The 22,198-nt window shown below is 34.4% G+C and overlaps 2 protein-coding genes across 2 annotated transcripts; one reads left to right on the top strand and one right to left on the bottom strand.

Annotated features, from left to right (window-relative positions):
• Positions 1–1,451: 1,451 nt before the first annotated feature.
• On the top strand, positions 1,452–12,254 carry LOC128995941 (zinc finger protein 665-like). Its single transcript, XM_054421007.1, has 3 exons — positions 1,452–1,625; positions 5,787–5,865; positions 9,478–12,254. The coding sequence occupies exon 3, from the start codon at positions 9,805–9,807 to the stop codon at positions 11,164–11,166; it is 1,362 nt and encodes a 453-aa protein (XP_054276982.1). The 5' UTR covers positions 1,452–1,625; positions 5,787–5,865; positions 9,478–9,804; the 3' UTR covers positions 11,167–12,254.
• A 1,023-nt stretch (positions 12,255–13,277) lies between these two features.
• Positions 13,278–20,495, bottom strand: LOC128995942 (NADH dehydrogenase [ubiquinone] 1 beta subcomplex subunit 7). The gene is made up of 4 exons (XM_054421008.1): positions 20,242–20,495; positions 16,804–16,972; positions 14,390–14,484; positions 13,278–13,383 (listed from the first exon to the last, which is right to left on the bottom strand). Exons 1-3 carry the CDS (start codon positions 20,360–20,362, stop codon positions 14,397–14,399), a joined length of 378 nt encoding a protein of 125 aa, XP_054276983.1. The 5' UTR covers positions 20,363–20,495; the 3' UTR covers positions 13,278–13,383; positions 14,390–14,396.
• Between the last annotated feature and the right edge of the window lie 1,703 nt (positions 20,496–22,198).

Below are 22,198 nucleotides of genomic sequence, written 5' to 3'. Positions count from 1 at the left end.
AAAACTGTAAAATTAGCAAACTTATTGACCGTTTAAAATTAACATATGGTTTTCTTCTCACTTTTAATTTTTGACAACAGCTGGAGTTGCATAACAATTTTTGTTTCCCATGTTAATCTTATGGAGAAATATGAAACTTTAAAGGGCCCCAGGGCCTTACTCTCTGATTATTTCCCTAAAAAGAAAGTTTCCTGCACAACTTCACGTTACACTCTTTCCAATGACATCAAAAACATGTCAATCGGTTCAGTAGTTTCGGAGGAGTAATTGTCACAAAAATCATGCTTGCGTATTAAATAAGTATAGATTTCAATTGGGTTTTTGTTGAGGAATGTGAAGTGTAACAATTGATTTTCTTTTCCTTACCATTGATATGTATAAAGTAATTATTTAATGCTGAACTAATTTCATTGTCATAGTAATCTAGTTTAAATCTGTGTAGACAAGCACATTTCACCAACACTAGATTGCCCGTGATTTTTTCACTACAGTACCAACAAACACAGCTTCATGCCTGCGCTTCTCGCGGCATTGTCCAATGGTGCAACAACTGAAGCCCGAGCTGAGGTAGATGGTAGACACGGTCGCCTTTATCCAGGCCGCGGCCTTCGAAGTGGCAACGTCGCAAGTGGTGTTGTAACAGCTGTTTTGTTTGGAAGCAGCTAAAATGGTATTTGTGTATTTACGAAATATTGGTTACTGAACTACGACAATATTGACTCCGCTTATAATATACAGATAATATAGATTTTTCATTAATTGTTTCGGTTTTCAATTACGTATGTGTTATTTTAAATATTTTAATAAATTTATTTTTATAAATATTTAAATCGGCTGCACTTTACTTGACGTCCTACACTCATTCGAATGAAAATATCGATCGATATATCGATTGCTTCATTCGATATATCGTTTGGTTAGTTAGGTAAGGTTAACCTGACCTAACTAACCAAACGATATATCGAATGAAACAATTGAATGAAAATATCGAATCGAAAAACAATCGAATGAGTGTAGGACGTCAAGTAAAGTGCAGCCATTTAGATCAATAAAGTGCGAATTAATGAGCTGATGTCACCTCTCTGCCATATTATCTTATAGGACGTTTGACACTAAACAACACCACTTTGCAACGTTGCCAATTCTACCAGGCCGCGGCCTGTAGTTAAAGGTGGCCGTGTAGTGGAGCGCACCATTAAAGGTGGCCGTGGATTAACTCTTGAGTTAGTCTTTCAACATAGATGTCAAAGCTACATGGAAACTAGAGTTGTTGAACAATTTTGCAAGTGCAGACGACTCAAACTTCTTCTTGCCACCTAATTAATTGACTCCCTCCTCAAAGCTCAATCAAAAACATAAACAATAACTAAGGAGTCAGGATTCAGGAAGACAGTAAAGAGGAAAGGAAAGGAATCAGGAATAGGCAGAGCTAATCTCGAACCCACAAATTGTTAATCTTTTAATTCAATATAAATAGTTAAAACTTTAAATGCAATATTTAAGTAAAGTAAACATCAAAGTTTGGTTAGCAATCGTTGAATAGTGCTGAAAATGTGATAAATCATTATACTTGTTCAAATCAAAAATCAACATGCATTCTTAACTTCATTCTGTAGGCAGTAAGTGTAAGTATTTATCGTTTAATATTAATGATAAAATGAAAAATAAATGATTTTACATTGTTCAAGCTTCAATAGGCCTATGTTCCAAAACACTCACTGTTACTGGTTGATCTTAATAACTTAACGCTTTTAATTAGTGTTGGGTATCGATAGTCAATATAATAGCAGTAGTAGGCTATAATAGTTATTGCAAATATCAATGTTTGGAGGCCGATAGTTGATGTTTTTACCATCGGTAGTTGTCTAGGTGCCGATATATTTTTGGTATCGATATTCTACAATAAGTATTTTTGTTAATAGCGTATTTATTATATTAGTACATTTTCCTCCGATATTTACTTTTGGTATTTATTGCGACGAACGTGACCATTTCTAGCTGAAAATAATGGTGCGAAAATTTTTCCGCGCTCTCAAATATTAACGGAGTTACGGCTGTTTTAAGTTTTATTTACCGGTAGGGTAGGGCCTACTTTGTTTTTTTGACCTTAGAACCTATTTATAAGCCTATGAAATGTTTTCTCCAGATACTTGATATATTACGTTAATTGTAAGTAATTAAAGTAGAAGACTCACTTTCTACCAGGAAATAACAGTGCAAAAATGTCTCCGAGGCCACGAATATTAACTAAGGTAACTTAAGATAATTTGTCGTTTTGATTTCCTTTAAGTTATCTACCTTCTATTCTAGTCTGCTACTGCTTGCCGCATTAGGAATTACGGAACGGACTAACTGTTACTTGTAGAACTATACTGAACCTGAAATGAAAATGAAAATACGAAATTGAGGATAAGAGAATAAAAATAAGTCAATCAAGTCATAGCGAAGAAACAACACGGCACTGAATAACTTATTTCAGAATGATTTTATTTAGGCATGTGTGGAAGGCAAGTCAGGCTTATGCGGATTCGTGACTGTATTAAGTGTTTTGAAGTTAGGTTAGGTTAGAAAGGTAAAGTGTAGATTATAGTGAACTGAGTTGATAATTTATATTACACACAGGCAGTTGTTGTGCAATTAAAATAGTGTGTTTAACCATAGCCATCTCTAGTATAAGGCCGCGGCGAGCGCTTCCGTAGCTGGCAACGTCGCATCCGAGGCATAGTCCACCCGGCTCCCGCCATTAGTTTGCACAGATAGACGGCGCATCACCGGTGATTAACCTGTTTGTTTTACACAATTAGAGACAATATAGTATTCGTAGTGACAGTGTGTTATGCCTCAAAAGTGTGTCGTGCCGGGGTGTAAAAATAACCACCTAAAAGCATTAAAAACTGAGGAGTATATACAATTATTTCACTTCCCTTTAGAAGGTCCGCATCAAGATGAGTGGATTAGAGCTATAGCCTAAATTTAAACTTAATCAAGTACCACGTTCTGATTAAGAAAATATACACATTTCCTACTTTATTAAAACTAAATAAAATCATATTAGATAAAAAATGTAAAACTAAAATATTAATAGTAATAGTATAAACAAACAGTTTTTGTACCTCTTATGTATTATCAAAATGAAAAATCAATACACTATTGATACAGATAATTTGAAATATTTTAAATAGGCAAGATGTTTTCAAAGTCTTGCTCAGTTGTGTTTTGTACATTTTATTATACATGTATTGCATACATTTCCTATGCATTTAGTCAGAGGTGTAGCAATATTTCTTCTATCTTAGTACAGTTCTGCATGAACATTCAATGACAAAATTTTGAAATATAAAACAGCTTTGCATATCTCGAAACTAAGTTTAAAATTATAATATCACCCATATATTAATAGGCAAGCGTGTTTAAACCCTTTTTTCTCAGCTTGTGTGCAACGCAGAGAAAATATACGCATACTATTAGAAAGATATTTTCCTTTAGATGTGCAGAATCCCTTTATAAATGTAAATAGACAAAAAAATCACATGGGCTGCCATGCTGGTGACAAAATTACAAAGAAATGAACAGAATATCAAATCAAATAAAAGAAATTCCAATAAAATGTTTAATTTACAACGTAGGTTAATAGATAAGTCTGAAAATTACATATTTTTGGTCGAGTTTTCGACCACTAGACGACCAGTTCATAATAAAATTAAAAAGAATTTTAAGGGAACCTAGGCCTATTTGTAAAAGTATATATTTTCATAACTCATTAGGTTCCAAAATGGTTACGTTTTTGTTACAAATGTATATCGCTTGTGCATTATGCGCAACATATATTCAGGGTTGGAATTAAGTGGTGGATATACGTTTATATTATCATGTAGGCCTATTAATTAGTATTTCCATAGATAAAACATACTCCCTTAGTAGATTTCTCATCCTAATGGAACAGCTGAAGACAATTTTATTGTTAGTTCTGTACGGTGCACTGTAGAGGTCGTGTTTTGTTAACAATTTGTTTCCCGTTAATACAGTCATTTAAAACCTCGTTTAACCAAATAATACGATCTAATCATAAACAATATATTGTCCCCTAGTTATTTAACCAAACAGTAAAGCACAAATCAAGAAATTAACCCTAAAATAATAGAAACAAAATTTCGTCGACACTAGCGCCCAGTGTGGCGTACATGAACTAGACATGAAAAACGAGCTTCAAAATTTACAATGGGATGAGAAGTCTACTTGTGTTGGTTAGTCTATGGTATTTCGTAATACAATCCGAAAAATGGTAAGCGGCATTTCATGTTAAAAATTAATCGATTGATCTGGCTACATTTTCATAGCTTTAAACATGAATAAGCGCAGTTTTGGCGAAATGTTGCACGTTTTAACGCTGGTGGCAATACCCGGAGTTGGACCAGGGTAGGGATGAGTCGCGGCGTTGCCACATCGAAGGCCGCGGCCTTATTACTAGAGACAGCTATGGTTTAACACAATGAAATAACGATTTCAAAAATGCTGCAAGCATTGAGCAATGCTACAAGCGGGCATCTTGAACGCTTGCTTTTCATTAAATATTCAACCAGAGATTAGTAAAACTCGTCATAATCGACTCATCTCTAGGCCTATGGTGTTACTAGGGGTGTAAAAATACACTCTAATCAAAAAAATATTCTATTAACATTTATTGCTATTAGCTTTAATAAAAAAATATCAAAAGTTGTAAGTTTGGAAAAATATAATATGTTATGAAACTCAAAGTTTGGCAACAATAGTATTTCAAATGTATTCTAATTGGAGGCATAGTTTTGTAGGTTGGTATCTCAGGGAATTCAAAGATAATGGAAATTAGGTTAGATTTTTCCTGAAATCAAGAAATATGTTTGTATCGTCCTATATGTAGGCTAGGTCACAGTGACCAGCAGGGTTAAAACTAGGGATGATCAAGTCTCAAAATTTCGGGAAATTTTAAATCTCGTTACACGAGATGAGATTTCTTTTTGACCGAGATTTTTATCAAGACAAGAATAAAAAAAAAAAATTAAAAACGCCTGCAGAACGTCAATGCAATACCCGCAATACTGGCGCGTGTTGTGGTTGCGTTTCCTTTGCGAAGGTGTTCTTATTGAATTAATTCTTTAAATGTAAATATTACTTTAATTATTTTAATAATATTACTTTAATAACATTTGAGAAGTTTTGTTAAGTGTAAGCAGTGTGAGGAATGTTTTGTTACTATAAAAAGTCAAAATAAGTACCTAACTATTTTATAAAAATTAATATTGCTTTTATTTTATGATTTATTTAATTTTAGGATAAGTTGAACTCTATCCTAACTGATATCACTATGTTTCCTAATCGTAGGCATTTTTAATAAGTTAGGCGTGATTAAATAAAAAAATGTTATGCTGATGTTTTTTAATAAAAGATTGTAAATATTCTTGCCTATTATCATTATTTTTGTATTTAAACAGTCATCTAACAATGTTACAAAATCAGGTAAAAATTTTGAACGTGCATTTCCCGTTGTGTATGAGAAGGGAAATCCCGTCTCGATCTCGTCTCGAAATTTTATGAGAAATAAAAAATCCCGTCTCGTCTCGTCTCGAACTAAAAATCCAATCTCGTCCATCCCTAGTTAAAACTCAAACTTTATGTAACATAGGCTAGCCTAGATCCATAACATGGTTTTTACAGACAAAATAATTGTAAGTCATTTTATTTATAAGCCTGTGATAATAAGTCCTTTGCTGATGAACCCTTAAAAGTTATCAACATAATTGTGTTTACAGGTCACAAGCTGCATTACCTAATGAGTAGGCCATCTCAGTGTTAGGCCTACCTCTTATGTTTATTACGAGCCTTAAACAGGTAAAATTTGTGTATTATTACTTACTAGCAGAGTACCCGTCCTTCGTACGGGGTTGGAATATAAGTATAAAATGCTTATTGCAGTTATACTCAAGCTTTGCGTTTGCAATAAGGGAGGACACAGTTTGATAAAATTTACTTTTTTAAATTTACAGTATTCTATAGTATTACACATATACCATAGCCATAATGTTCTACCACTTCACCTAAACAATAGAGAAAAATAAATCATCAACAATTCGCAAAATATCACAAATTATTCATGAAATGAAAAACATAAACATAACTGTAAACAATCCTACTTTGACAGTTCTCATTATGAATCACAGTTTTTTGTTGCTGCTCAGTTCAAATAACCTGTTTTCATAAATGCAAAAATAATTATAGTGCTGCACCCTGTTGGTAAATCTTATAAATTTTTAATGCTTTTTTATATCATAGAACCAACTTTTTTTAGTTGAAACAGCTGACTAAATCCTTTAATTCCCTTTACCATGCGGGAATCATGAATTAGCGCTCATGAATACTCATAAGGTTAACATGGGGAATTACAGAGCCACTCAGGCGGAGCCCGAAAGGATTTTTGAGATAAGAATATGCCTATATGTTAATCGGGAATGTAAGCTATCATCATGCCAAATTTCAGCCCAATCCGTCCAGTGGTTTATGCGTGATTGAACTTCAAACACACAAACAAACACACAAACTTTCACATTTATAATATTAGTAAGATTATCATTACTAAGAAAAGACGTAATATATTTGTAGACTGTTCAATGGCTGTTCCGATCAATGCATATGGTCTTAAGAGTTAAATCAAAAAGAGTCTCTTGCTAGGTCTTGTGTGTGTAGGGCAGAGTTTTGTTGGAAAGGCCTTGGTAGGTACTTAAAGTAAAAATTTGGACCTCTTGAATGAAAAGTGACAACCTTGATATAGTTTTTGTCAGGGCCGCATTTAGCCAAACGGCGTCCCTAGGCACACAAAACAGTTGCCCTGCCGTATTATTGGTCGCAAAACGTAAATAATGTCACGATCATTATTATTGAGTTATATATACAATATAATCCGTTGATATTTTAAATAAATCAACTCCTGTAAAATGTATAACATTGTATTAAACTTCGCAGTAATTGGCATTTGACCTGTCCCTATACTAAACCTCTAATGAGATTAACTGAACAATGATAAATACTTCCCGTCAGAAAATCTTAATCTTGTAAAATGTAGAAGTGGAACATTTACAATAGCATATTGTTTTATTGTGTTGTACACAATAACACGTAAAATACCTTTATGATGGACAACATTCATGTCCCGAAACACCATTTAAATTGTCGTTATCTAATTATTCCCCTATTTCATCATCTCTAAGCGAAATGCCGGCACGATTCAACAGTGTTTACTAACATAACAAAGCATATAAACAGAACGACTCAACAGGTAAGTTAACTGGAGAGAATTACACAGCTGAATTTTGGCAGCCGCTGCAGGGATGTCGTCGGGACCAGGCCTACCCAAAAACTAAATATCACACGCAAAAGAGCAGGTTATTCCTACTGAGCTATAATGATAACTGAAGTCACCACTCTGTGTTTAAAAAACGTACCACTGTTTTTGCTGGTTTTTTTCAGGTTTCGTGTTATTAGATTGGCCGTGTGATCAGTTGGTGGGACTTGTCAAATTAGAGGCATCCTGTTGTTTTGTTGATAGTAAACCAAGTATGTCAACATTATGATTGCAATAAGTTTATTTATTTACTTTACGAGCAACCCATTTTAACAAGATCATAAATACAACAGCGATGGTTCAATAAAAGATAAGTAGGTGGGCCTGTAGGGCATTGACAAAAATAATTACACTAGGCGTAGTAAAAATAATTACCAGGAAACTTGACTATTTTCACCATTAATCATACAGTAGAACCTCTTTAATCCGAACCACTGTAATCCGAACGTCCACTAATCCGAACGCCTCATTGCTGTACTCTATACACAGTACAGTAGTTCTTACTTGTATGTATACTGTATTTATTTATATACGCACCATAGTTATTTCAATTGTAATGTATAGTAGGCCTACTGTTTATTCCTTATGTTTAATACTGTATTGTATAAATTCTGTATTCTACTTTAAAAAGCACTTTTCACTTTTCCCTAGCTTTGTTATGTAAAAACAACAATATGTTCTGTAATCCGAACTATTCAATAAACTGAACTACCCCCGGTCCCAATTAGTTCGGATTAAAGAGGTTCTACTGTAGCTTGAAAATAAGTTAGCATAAAAACAATTCATAATGTTTCAAAATAACTTTAAATACCGTACACAAGTTTTAACATTCAATAACTTAAATAAGTTGAAGTCCATCAAATAACGGATAACCACAAATAAATAGCATGGATAGGTTAGAATGAATTGAATTTGGCAGCATCCCACCAACCTATCACAAGGCCAACCTAACAACACGAAACACCGAGAACAAACGAGCAAAAACAGTGGAACGTTTTTCTCTAATGTTCAACCAGAGAGTAGTGACTCCAGCTATAATCTATTTATCTCCATGGTTATTCCCAACACGGCGGCAGTACCAAACAATGCAATCTTCCTTCTTCTTTGATTTGCTTACTAAGCGCGGCAAATTCAAACTACACTCGGACGCGCCCGTGCATCAGTGGCCGGGTTGGAAGCAGGGCTACCGGTCTGACAAGCGGGGGCGTACGTGGGATTCATTCAAGAGGTTAAAGTTTTGTGCCCCCTAAAATTTTGCGCCCCAGGCCTGGTCCTAGTGGGCCTAATGGGAAATGCGGTACTGGTTTTCGTTATCTTCCCTCGTTTAGCAAATTCCCCATATAAGGAATACTGTAACCTATCACCCTAAGTCAGATGTATGGTAGACCTAGACCCGGGACCAGTTTAATTTTTTGTTTAGAGGTCCCTAGAGGCCAATAACACTTCTCTGTTCAAATTCATACTCATTACTTAACAATAGTACCCTTTAAATTAATCTTATTAATCAACTCTAAAAGGTAACCAAAAGACCGCTGTTAATGAATGGACACTTGGCCATAGAATGTTTGTTTACAGTTATTCAAAATTGCCCAGTTCCAAACTAAATCAGCATACTGTTTCCAGACATCTATTTTACTTGTCATCATAATTCCCGTAATCACGTACAGTTCTCAGTTTTTTGGTCACCTGGAGGCCCTATAGTTTTTCTATTATTTTATATACAACAAAGTTTTCTCAACAACTGGTGGTTTGGATTTAAGGTGTGTTAATTAGCGGGATTTTAATTTCAATTGTGTACATGACAGCAAGAATCATTATGGTATTCTAGAGCTTGTAAAAACTCTTAGAATATTGCAAATTTACTAATTGTTTAACATATTTAATAAATGTTTCTATATAAGTTATGATCGTTTTCAGAAGTGAACAAAATCAACACGAGAACAGAAAGAAATTTAATTATAAATAAGAAGTTCAATCACAAGAAAACTAATTAAACATCCTTGATGTACTTGAAAGAAGTGCTTAAAATATTGTGTTTCCCATTTACAAATTAAATTCCTTTTGTTAAACTAGAATTTAAATGATATTGAAAATCTTTGTTGCAGGTTAAGACAGTGAAAGGAATCAAACGAAGAGATTATACTGATTATATAATTCAATAGAAGAATACAGAAAGATAAGAAAAATTCCCTCAAGTATATGGTAAAATAACTAATAATATGCATAGCAAGATTTGACTACATTAGATACGATACGATGTTATATGAGAGTGGTAGTCTATCATGTAGCGTAGCTGCTATACATTTTAAGAAGTCCTACAAAGAAGGTTACTATTTAATATACATACAAATCCCTTTCATAGCCTGATTTTTCTGATTAGTTACTATATTCATGTGATAAGTTTCACAGAGATAAAAAGTGCAAGAGTAAAAATGTTAACTCACACTAAAGATTTTCCTCTCAAGTGTCCAATATGTGAGAAAATTTGTTCAACTCAATCCAAAATGAAGGTTCATATATTGTATCACACGGGAGAGCGGCCCTTTAAATGTTTGGCATGTCAGAAAACCTTTTTCCAACAAACAGAAGTAAAGAGGCATTTGTTAAAACACTTTGGGACAGGTCATTATAAGTGTACTGCATGTGAAAAATGCTTTACAGCCAAAGAATTAATGAAGAAACATTCATTAGTTCATACAGAAGAGAGACCTTATAAGTGCACTACATGTGGAAAATCCTTTGTCTCTAGAAACGTTATGAAGAGACATTCATGGGTTCATACAGGAGAGAGGCCTCATAAGTGCACTACGTGTGACAAATCCTTTGTGTCTAACAGCGATATGAAGAGACATTCTTTGGTTCATACAGGAGAGAGACCTTATAAGTGCACTACATGTGGAAAATCCTTTAAAACCAATGACAACATGAAGACACATTCTTTAGTTCATACAGAAAGAAGACCTCATAAGTGTACTACATGTGACAGATCCTTTGTGTCTAACAGCGTTATGAAGAGACATTCTTTGGTTCATACAGAAAGAAGACCTCATAAGTGCACTACATGTGACAAATCCTTTGTCTCTAGCAACGTTATGAAGAGACATTCATGGGTTCATACAGGAGAGAGGCCTCATAAGTGCACTACATGTGACAAATCCTTTGTGTCTAACAGCGATATGAAGAGACATTCTTTGGTTCATACAGGAGAGAGACCTTATAAGTGCACTACATGTGGAAAATCCTTTAAAACCAATGACAACATGAAGACACATTCTTTAGTTCATACAGAAAGAAGACCTCATAAGTGCACTACATGTGACAGATCCTTTGTGTCTAACAGCATTATGAAGATACATTCTTTGGTTCACACAGGAGAGAGACCTCATAAGTGCACTACATGTGACAAATCCTTTGTGACTAACAGCGTTTTGAAGAGACATTCTTTGGTTCATACAGGAGAGAGACCTTATAAGTGCATTACATGTGGAAAATCCTTTACAACCAAAGACAAAATGAAAACACATTCTTTAGTTCATACAGGAGAGAGACTTAAGTGCACTACATGTGACAAATCCTTTGTGTCTAACAGCGTTATGAAGAGACATTCATTGGTTCATTCAGGAGAGAGACCTTATAAGTGCACTACATGCGGAAAATCCTTTGTGTCTAACAGTGTTATGAAGAGACATTCTTTGGTTCATACAAGAGAGAGACCTTATAAGTGCGCTACATGCGGAAAATCCTTTGCTTATAAAAGCGTTATGACGAAACATATTGCAATGGTTCATAGATGAGAGAGACCTTTTAAGTGCAAACCCTGTGGAAAACCCTTTGCTTCTAACAGCAATATGAAGAAACATATTGCAACGGTCCATACAGGATAGATATCTTTTAAATGCCTTACATTTGGAAAATTCTTAGCTTGTAACAGGGATAAGAAGACACATATTGCAATTGTTCATACAGGAGAGAGACCTTATAAGTAGTGTCCACATTCTGGAAAGTCAATTATAGTCATGGAAAAATATTCTGGTCATTGAAAGTCATGGAAATAGACAAACAGTCATGGAAATCCACAAGGATGGATGGATTTGAGGGGACTTTTCTATATGCTCTAGTCGGCCGTAACCCTGACTAATATTGTAGCATTTTTCAGGATTTTACACAAATGTACGACAATTCAATACATTACAGTTTTATTTGTTTACAAGCATCAAAATGAAAAAAAAAACGGTCCCGGGCCTAGGTCTTACAATGAGACCTATGGTAATAGCTACTAAATTCGCTAAAAGAAAGTGGAGAGAGAACTTTGCCAGCTATGGGGACGGAGGAGGCTGGGTTTTCTTTCTTCCTTCCTTATTTTGAACACCACCATGTATAAGCAAAATTTATTACTCAATTGTTATCTGTTAATACATATTTCAGTATTTTCTGTGAAATAACTTGTCTAGGCAGTATTATTTGTGTGTGTATGTTATATTATAATTTTCTAGTAAAATTCGTGAGTCATGTAAATCAATGGTAAATGGCCATGGAAATAAATAAAAAAATATCTGTAAACATCCTAATAAGTCCATTACATGTGGAAAATCCTTCACATCAAAATGCGCTATGAAGAGACATTTATTGATTCATACAGGAGAGAGAACTTACAAGTGCACTTCGTGTGGACAATCGTTTGCATTTGTAAGCTTGACACATATTAAAAGGGTTCATATTAAAGTAAGAATGCATTGCACGACTTTCGTTGATATAAATCAGTATCGCGACGTCTAAAATATAATTTTTGAGCTGTTTTACAACGTCTAAAATATAATTTTTGAGCTGTTTTACAACGTCTAATATATAATATTTGACTGTTTGCACAACATTCAAATCTCACCATGTCCAAATTTACAGTAACTGCAATAAACATAGTCTTTCTACAAGCTCATATGGGATTGGTTGTCCAAAGCCGCAGCCTGTTTCACGATGTCCAATAGCTCAGCGCTGTCCCGAGCGCCTGCACACTATGAGTACTGTTTTACTATCTTAAGTGCGCACTAACCTAACCCAATCTTAACCTTGCTCCTTATGCAGGAGCTCTGGATGTCGTGCAACAACGCTGAGCTATTAAACGTTGTGCAACTAGCAGGGACTTTGGACGTGGTTAGTTTAGAGTATAAAGTGCGCTGTCTCACAACAACCGAAGTTTGTTAGTTAGAAAAACTATGTTTCTAGCAGTTATAGTACTTTTGGACATGATGAGATTTGGACACAACAGTCAAATAGTTTTATTGGACATCATGAGACAGCTCAAAATGACACCGACTTATATCATTGGATGTCATGCAACACTTCCTAAAGTAAGACCTTAAAAATAATAAAACCAAATGAGGGTATATTAAGGTAAAAATTGTTAAAATCTGTTTTTAAGTAATGATTTTAATAAAAACTATTTTGAACAAACATAGGCTACTATTTTATTTTAACAAAATATCCAAATGCTACAATGAAAACTTTTTTATCAACAGTTGTATACTAATAACAGTAACACTTCTTGTGTGTTTTAGCATAAAGATTAAGCATACTCCCTTAGGGAGTTATTTTCTTTAACTTATTTTCAAGCGTACACGGATTACTTGCATAATAAAAGCACGCTGTTTTGTGTTGTTTGGTTGGAATACTGGTGTGCAAAAGTAAGTAAATGCAGCAATTAGCAACTTTCTGTAGTATTCAGTGCAACGAAACCCGCTTTGTCAGGTGATGGTAGGAAAAATCATTTCTTATATACATATTTATCAATAAATAAAATGTTACCTATTGTGTCTAATTACACAAAACCTACCTTTGAGGCACTTTTGACAGTAAGAGGTTATAAAATAGGTTTACAAAAAAAATGCTTGGGGAAATAGTTTGCAACACCTTTTGTAATAGTTAACAGCAATCTTTATTTTGAAATCTACAAATTATCAGTATTTACATAGAGAGATGGTTCCTCTTAGCTACAAAAGTAAATGGTGATGAAGAATCTGAAACATAAAAAAATTACTTTTATCTTACAAAATAAATCATACAGTTTGTTAATAATTAGGGATGAGATATTTTGCTGTCAGATTCTTTGGTCAGGAACTCAAACCATAATTGGAAATGCTGCCAGGGCTGGGACAAAAATGATAGTATCTGTGCATAGATAATAGTAGTTATTGTGTTTGTGCCTGTTTGGACTCTTTATCATTCAGGTAAGCCAAGCAGCCATACAAAATCCTTCAAACCTATGTACAACTCATGACATCTAAGCTGGCATTTGGCCGGTCGATACTAGTAACTATTTCAAAAATATTATGTCCCTTCATGCGGGTTACATCAACTATCCTCGCGACCCATATGAAGGCGCTCAAGTACATAATGCAAGGGGAGTCAACCCCGTGAGGCAGCGGAAATGTTTGCAGTCTGGTCTTTTCCCTACCTCCACCCTCCTCCCGCCTACACTGCCTGCGCTAGGCCAAGTGCCAGCTTAGATGTCACGAGCTTACTTGTGCTCTATGTAAATACTTGACCTAAACGTAGAGGTCCTCTGTTAATGGTACCGGTGCAGTATAAGTTTTTGCTAATCAATAATCATCACTATTTTGCTTCCTGAATTACTAAAGTATGTGTAATCATATAGAGAAGTGTACATTAGATTAATCACTTTTAAAGACCTTCAAACTATTCTAGGTCTGTATAGCCTGAAAAAGTTCCATTATTATCTTTCACATGTCAACATTTCATTCTAGGCAGCCAAAAGGTGATTTAAGCAACTCAACCATAAAACACTGAATATTTAATTTCAAAAAATCACTTTGACTCAAAGTACTGGTAAGTATTTTTTTATTTTTGTTGTGTATGTATCAATTATAAAATGGAACTAGGCTATTGCATTTACAACCTAAAGTTCAAACTAATGTCAATCCATTCATCCCACTGATTCAAGACCTAAAATCTTTATCAGCCAGAAATTTCTAAATTATGAGTTTTAACAGTTTACATACTCACCTTTTGCTCAAGCTGCTTCGGCTTTTTTCGCAATTCTCTTTGCTCTTTCCATCAGACGTCGTTCTCTCTCATAATCCTTCATCCGATCAATGTATCTATAAGTAAAGCCATAATACTTTAAATTGTTTCTTAATTTCTGTCTTGGGTTGTAAATAAACAAATTTAGAGGAAAAGGAAAATTATTCTTGATTTCTGATTATTAAAAAGAATTGGTCTATAACATGAGCGTAATCACTATAATCTTTCTAACCTAATTTTTATGAGTATTCATACAACAATAAACCTTTATTAACCAATCCTGGATTGACTGTCCCTGTCTGGGTAAAATAGTCGGTTTCCCCCTTGTAAATGAAAAACTGTTTTGTTAATCAACATCAAGAGGGGTTTACTGTACTATCAACACTTTTTTACTCAATGGCCACAAAGTAAATTTTTGGGAAAAGGCAGGCCAGCAATATTGTAGCTGCCAAAGGTTTAGCCCCCCGCCCATAAAAAAAAAAAATCTCAGCAATTTCCATTTAAAAGCTCAGTAGTAGTTTTTTGGAATTTTATTGTTTATTATTAGATTATTTCCTTATTTATGACATGTTGGGTAACTGAAATTGGTCCGAACTGTAATTTTTTTTTTAATGAAGCCTACTTTAATGTTTTATAATTTGATACAACATAAGTAGACTTATTTTTGATACAACAACTTCAGCTCATTTGAAGCCAATGAAATAGCAGCCCTTTTACATCATAAGTAAGTGATGATTTAAAATAAGCATCCATCAAGGAAGATGTGTATTTAGATGCTTTCATCAAATAATTTTCAACTGTTGGGAAAAAAGTGGCAAGACGTGTGATAAAACCAAATTTAAAAGGTTGTCCGACCTGAAACCATAAATGGTACTTGAACTTTGATGGCAAGTAAAAAAGTCCTTACATTTTTTTAGTTTTGACATCATAAGATGTGGAATTGCCCCTGAACTGGTTTATAACTAATATAATGGTTTAATTACCTTCAGTCTCTAGTTCAAAATAAGTCGATTATTGCGACCTAGTTTTCAGCACGACATTGTGCTATCATCAGGCTTCCAGTTGAAAATGTTCAGTCCATTGGACGTCGTTTGGTAAAAACAATACACACACACGACTTTACTGTGTCTTGTTGTGTGTGTGTATTGTTTTTACCAAACGACGTCCAATGGACTGAACATTTTCAACTGGAAGCCTGATGATAGCACAACGTCGTGCTGAAACCTAGGTCGCAATAATCGACTTATTTTTAACTGGAGACTGAAGGTAATTAAACCATTAGCCTTAAATTTTACTATGAACCAGAATAATCGCCAACAGCATATGGCCGAGCCTTCTTTTTGTTGACAGCATAAAATGGTGTTTTAAATATCAAACGAAAACACAATTGCGGGAGACAATCAAGATATCACCAAGACCGCAAAATATATGATCAAAAAAGTTTTTGCCATTTGCGAGAGACGATTACGCTATCGCCGAGACTGCAAAGCATGCTCAAAAGAGTTGCTGCGATCGCTGGAGACAATTATCGGCAACAAAAAAACCGCAAGATACGCTCTTGAGTTTTGCCGTGATCGAGAAAGACAAAAAATCAAACTGTTATAGTTAAAAATGGAAGATTGTAACAAATTCAACGCTTCGGGCATCTATAAAATCAATTGTAACAAATTCAACGCTTCGGGCATCTATAAAATCAATTGTAACAATTGTGATAGCTTCTACATTGGACAGACTGTGAACTTTGTTAAACGCTTCAAAAACCACACATCTGCATGGAGGAACAACAAACCGGAAAGATCAAATCGCACACAACACCTGGTTCAAAATGGCCACTCAATAGGAAAAATGGAGGATAGTCTATGTATTTTAAAGAATTGTAAGAAAGGATATGTAATGAATGATTGGGAATAATTGTATATTTATAAGGAAAAATGTCAAAATAAAAATAAGCTGATTAATGAACAAGTAAATTTCGACTCCAGTTGTACTTATATAAAATTATAAAAATGTATTGGCCGCCGGTAGGATATAAGTAGGGGGGCGCCATTCAAGATTTTTGTCATTCGCCTATTGGGTCTGATGATGATTGGAGTGTCCAATCGAAATCGATTACCACTTACAATCTTTTTTGTATATTTACCGTCTTGTGAGTAACAGCATAAGCATAAATATATGTTTTAAGTGTTATAGGACATTTCTTTTGTAAAAACTAAACATTGGTGTTTGTAGCACCTGTAGGCCTACACATTCTTGGGCTAATACTTTTCTTCATTGTAATTTAGGTATTAGCCTAACAAATATTATTGATCGTTAAGACTAAAAAACTTAAAAAAACAAGTTACCATCAATCTCATGATGCATTTTAGAAGCATTATATTTCTTAATATTAAACTTACTCAGCATATTCACAGTCATGGTATTCGTGCTTTTCATGCTCGCAGGCAGCAACCCATGGAAAATTGGCTTTCCTGCATCTTTGGAATTCAATATATTTGTGTGCACAATAGTCCCTGTATTTCATGGGCATTTTTAAGCTATCCATTTCTTCTTGTGTAGCTATCATAACTGAAAAAGAAATATTCAAGTCAACATATAAACCATGTATTTCTAATTATTTCTTGTAGTAAAGATATAGCAAATAGGCTTTGAAGTGAAAATACATTGAAAAAATGTCCTCTCTTACATATAGGCTGAAAATAATTCCCACACACACACACCAACACAGTTCTGCCAAGAACAAAAACACTCAATTTTATTGGGCATAAAGGACATTTTATTGTTCTTGACGGTGGCTTTTTCACAGGACCTTCTGTAGAGAATGAGAGAGAGCGTTCAAATGCTTTTAGGAAATGTGGTCCAAACCCAAAGAACGATTTGTGGATGTGCTGGGAATTGAAACTGTCCCTTCCAAGCTAAAGCCCGAGACGCTAGCCACTATGCTAGCAGCACACCCATGATTTATTTTTTAAGGGGAGCAAGGTTTAAGGAGTAAACCATTATTTTGTTTTATAGGTAAAGGGGTGTGGTCTCTACGATTCCGATTTTAGCAGAATTTTTGTATACGACTCCATCAGATATTTTTTTTTAACAATTGTTAATTGATAGCCTCCTGCAACAAATGAAAACATGTGATTTATTATTATGTTGCTAATCATAACTAAGTTCTGTTAGTTTCTTGAAATTTACTATTTAATTTTTGATAGATTGTTCAATAAAATCTAAAGCAATTGACATATTAGTACAAAAAACTTACGATTATCAAAAGTAGAATAGCCTCATAAATAACTTTTTTCCAGATCTGAATAAAATTGTAATTTAATATAGGCATCCAAATAAGCATTTTCTCCTGATCAATAATATAAAATAATTCTTTTGATCGTACAGTTAATAGTCTAGAAAAATTAAGATTAATTAATTAAGGAACATGTTATATGTAAGTTAGATAAACTATTTATCATTAAAACGACTTAAAACTCTGCCCGATTTCAATAGTTTTACACATTTATTACCACCATAGCATAACAAATCGTAGTAGGCCCTATACTAATCATCAAATTAAAAAATTGTAATGTTAGAAAGATATTAATTCTGTACTTAGAAAAGAGGTTATCCAGGAAGCAGGTTGCTGATGTAGATTTTACTCTAAACACTAGATGTCCTAGTGTGTACACACTCATTTGACTTTGTTTCTAGGACGCAAGTTGCAACACTCCCATGTGTACAGGGTGTTTATAGCTATGATTTGAAACAACATTCATCATTTAACGTCATGGCCCATGGGCAACTAAAAAAAAAAAAATTCAGGGGGGGGCAGCCCCCTCCCTCGATACGCAACTGGGTATGGCTCACAAAATATATAAGAGCAATATTTTGAGCTATGGCTAAATGATCAAATTCGATACCTACTATTGATAACGTTTTACGATACGGTAAACCATAGCATAGGTAGTCTATATCAAACTAATATTTCTCACAATTTCATATTAGTAAGGCTACGATAGAACTGTTTTTGTTTAATTATTCAGTGTGGCAGATTGTGTGTAATAAATATATAAAGGCTACTTACAGTCTTCGCAATCCTGATAAATGCCGTAGTGCTCAATTGATCAGGATTGTGAAGACTGTAAGTAGCCCTTTAGTCTGTATGTTTTTGATTGTTTGACCATGTGTCTATGTAGGCCTACTGACAATAGGCACAGGTCGCATGAAGAGATTCTGCCATTTTGGTTTCAAACAACTCAATGCAGCGGGAATAATTTAACGGCTGAGCACTTTTTTGTCAAAAACACCGTGCGATTTCGTGACTATCGTTAATCGTTTGATATTCTATCGAATCAAGACATCATCTACTGTCGATGCGATTGTAGTTGTCGTTCGTCACAGATCCTGTCAGAGGCTTATTCTGTTTTATAGTTCTATGATTGTGATATGGACTAAATGAGCATTTTCTGTTATAAAATTAAACTGTCAAAACTTATCCTAACCTAACTAACCGAACTTACTGATAAAATGATGAGCCAGTAAAACTATTAGGGTTTGTCTTGGATCCCAAGTTACAATGGGACTCCCACGTCGATGCTGTGTGCCTTAGGCTAAGGCGTGTAATTTTTCTCCTCAGAAAACTCAAACATCAAATCACGCAGAAGTACCTTATGACAATATACTTTTCATTATTCCATAGTCATATAAATTATGGAATCTTACTCTGGGGCCACTCATCAGGGTGTATCCGTATACTGAAGCTACAAAAACAAGCAATAAGAATTGTAACTGGAAGTAAACGATCGCAGCCATGTAAACCCATCTTTAAGCAACTTAACATATTGACAGTATACAACCAATATATATTCAGTTGCCTGCTTCATATAAAATCCAACTTGCATCTGCATGAAAACAGAGGGGAACAGCATGATCACAACATTAAGGGAGCACACAAACTGAACACAACTAGATGTAGGCTGGCTATGACAAGAGATAGTTTCCCGCAGGTTGCTGTTAAGATGTTTAATGCCCTGCCAAAATGTTTAGTAAACATGGAAGATAAGGTTTTCACCAAGAACTTAAAGGAACTTCTCCTAGCAAATCCATTTTACTCAATTGAAGGATTTTTTGAAACCTCAACAACACTGTCGCTAGCATAAGCATCCACCGCCGCTGCGCAGTCAGTATATTTTAAATATATGTTTATTTAATTGTAAAATTGTAAATAGTAGTTTTTAATTATTTTGACGCTATCTATCCGGCCCAGGCTGGTCAACGATGAAGAGGAGGTATTTCAGGTATTTCGGTATGGTGTTCATTACATTCATTCAACCATCAACTGATTGAATCAAACCCATTTGATCCGAAATAATATCGATACTTAGTATTTCGATATTGAACCGATAGTACACGGCGTTTTTGTACAAAAATATGCTCACCAAGTTAACGTAGGCTATATTGTTTTTTTTGTTTATACTGGTTGAAATAGGTAGGTACATTGGTGATCTAACCTATCTTGAATGAATCAATCATTAACTCAAAATATTGTAGGCCTACGGTTGTTGTATCTATACACCTAGCCTATAAAATCTAGCCAACATAATTTAACAAATTTAAATATGGCTAGCCTAGGGTCTAACCTTAATTACAATATAAGGGAATGGTCTTTGGCAGGCCTAGATTGGGCCAACGTAAAAAATACGGGGCAAAACAGGCATTTTTCTTTAGACATTAAAAAAGATTAGTTATTAACTTTTTTATCAACTAGGCCTATTCTTCATTTTGACCATCATGAATAAAAGCGTTAAAACTGACGGGAAGCTATCAATGTTTAAGTTTATCTACAATGTTACCTTTTTCCTCTCTTCCATCACGGAATCCATACAGTGGATCAAACTTTGACGCCGCATTAAATTCTGGAGTTACATCTGGATGTACAATACGGTTGTAACTAGCTGAAAGCATTACGCCCATTTTGAAGGAATACAGGACCTAGTTCTAAGTAAAATAATATTGCTAGCCAAGATAGTAAAAAGTCAAGTAAAAATTGGAACGTGTCGTCTGCTGTTTGCCCTCTCGCCCCTCCGTCCGTCCAACCAACATTTTCTTCTTTTTTAGTCTTCTGTCTTCTTCTCTTCTTTTCTCACTCCATCCATCTGTTAGTTGTGTTATAGATAGATGGTGGCGGAGCTTTCAGCTTTACCCTTTAACCAAACCACAGCTGTCAGCTGAGAGCTGACTAGATAGTTCTGTAAGATAGGCATAATACCCCCGCCGCAGCAAACCTGCAGACTAAGCGAATTTCAACTTGTCTGATTACACTTTTACTAAAATATTTCCATAAATAAGACATATTATTCACTATTTAAATAACATAAGATTTAACACGTGCTTAGGTTTGCTGCTACGGAGAAGGTAAAAAGTGTTTTTTGACCATACATCAATAGTATAGGATGAAATAAATAAATTTGTCAAATTTTATCAATATATACCCATAAACAAGTAAACTACAACAATTTTCATTTTCTCCATAAGAATAACATGGGAATTTTTAATTACACTATTTTTGAATTTTCTCCGTGACTGTTAGGCATACAACAGCGCTTCAATATACTAAATTATTTAGTTTTTTTAAGCTCTACAAAAAGTTTTAGAAAGAAATCGCAAAATTTTTTGTTTTTAGGTTCAAAAATGGGAAAACCCCATAAAACCCCCCCATAATCCCCCGTTCCCATGGTCCGATTATGCTGGATCGCGAACTCGTTCGAATAAACGTAGGTTTACACGTTTGTACCAAACTTCATCAAAATCGGATCATTTTTGCTTGAGTTATCGCGCTAACGGACACACACACACACACACACATATATATATATATATATATATATATATATATATATACAGGGTGAGTTTCTACTGACCGTGTTAACTTCGCCAGTGGGTTCTACTCACTAAAAGGAACAAAAAAGTTCCTATAAACCCATGTCCGATTTTCGACCGTTTGGCTGTTTTGGGGGATTTTGTGTTTTTCTTATTTTATTAGACTTTGCTCCACAATTTATGTAATAAAAACTTAACCAATTACTTTAGAGAGTTATAGTTAAAATCATTGGAAAGAACATTAAATTTGCAATAAATCAAAGGTTTCATTCAACAATTATACCATTACATAGTCCACGTTATAACCAAAATAAAGTAAAAATGTCATTAAATTAATTAATTACGATAATTTTCATGGGCCTCCTTTGATACATAAACCTGCATTTATGCAATGTTGAAATGCATAAAAAAACTTGGCATTTTAATAATCTTTTAAATGATATGCTATTGAATACTATTATTGATATAAACCAGTGAGAAATTACTAATAAACTACAATAAAACACGGTTTACAGATTTTGTTTTTGCACAGTTTTACTGTTAATAATAATTACTGTATACTCCATGATGTATTTTACCTAACCCGCCATGTTAAACTTCCCTATCCTAAGCGTGATGTATACAACTTCCTTACTTCTCAAGTGATGTAAAGTATCAAAAAACTCACTCGGTGATGTAATGAACCCCATTTAAATAACATTGAGTGGATAACTTAAAAAATATAACTCTATGGAGCCAACGACGTTTAACGCTAGAAATCAGCTGTGTGCTTGAATTTTATTGTTATGTTTTGAAGAATTTTCCTAACCTAGCTTTTGTTTGTAAATGAACCTTACTGTTATAAGATGGGTATTTACTCAGGGGAGGTACAGAAGAGGCTACGATGACAGCTGTGGACTTCTTATTAGCTGAAGGAACGCCATTACCGAA

This window comes from Macrosteles quadrilineatus, unplaced genomic scaffold (genome assembly GCF_028750875.1).
Source record: "Macrosteles quadrilineatus isolate MER2022 unplaced genomic scaffold, UCM_ALF_1.0 Scaffold_5__1_contigs__length_97177068, whole genome shotgun sequence".
NCBI classification, from domain to species: domain Eukaryota; kingdom Metazoa; phylum Arthropoda; class Insecta; order Hemiptera; family Cicadellidae; genus Macrosteles; species Macrosteles quadrilineatus.
Note: the sequence above shows the minus strand (reverse complement) of the source record. Positions and strands in the feature narration are given on the sequence as shown.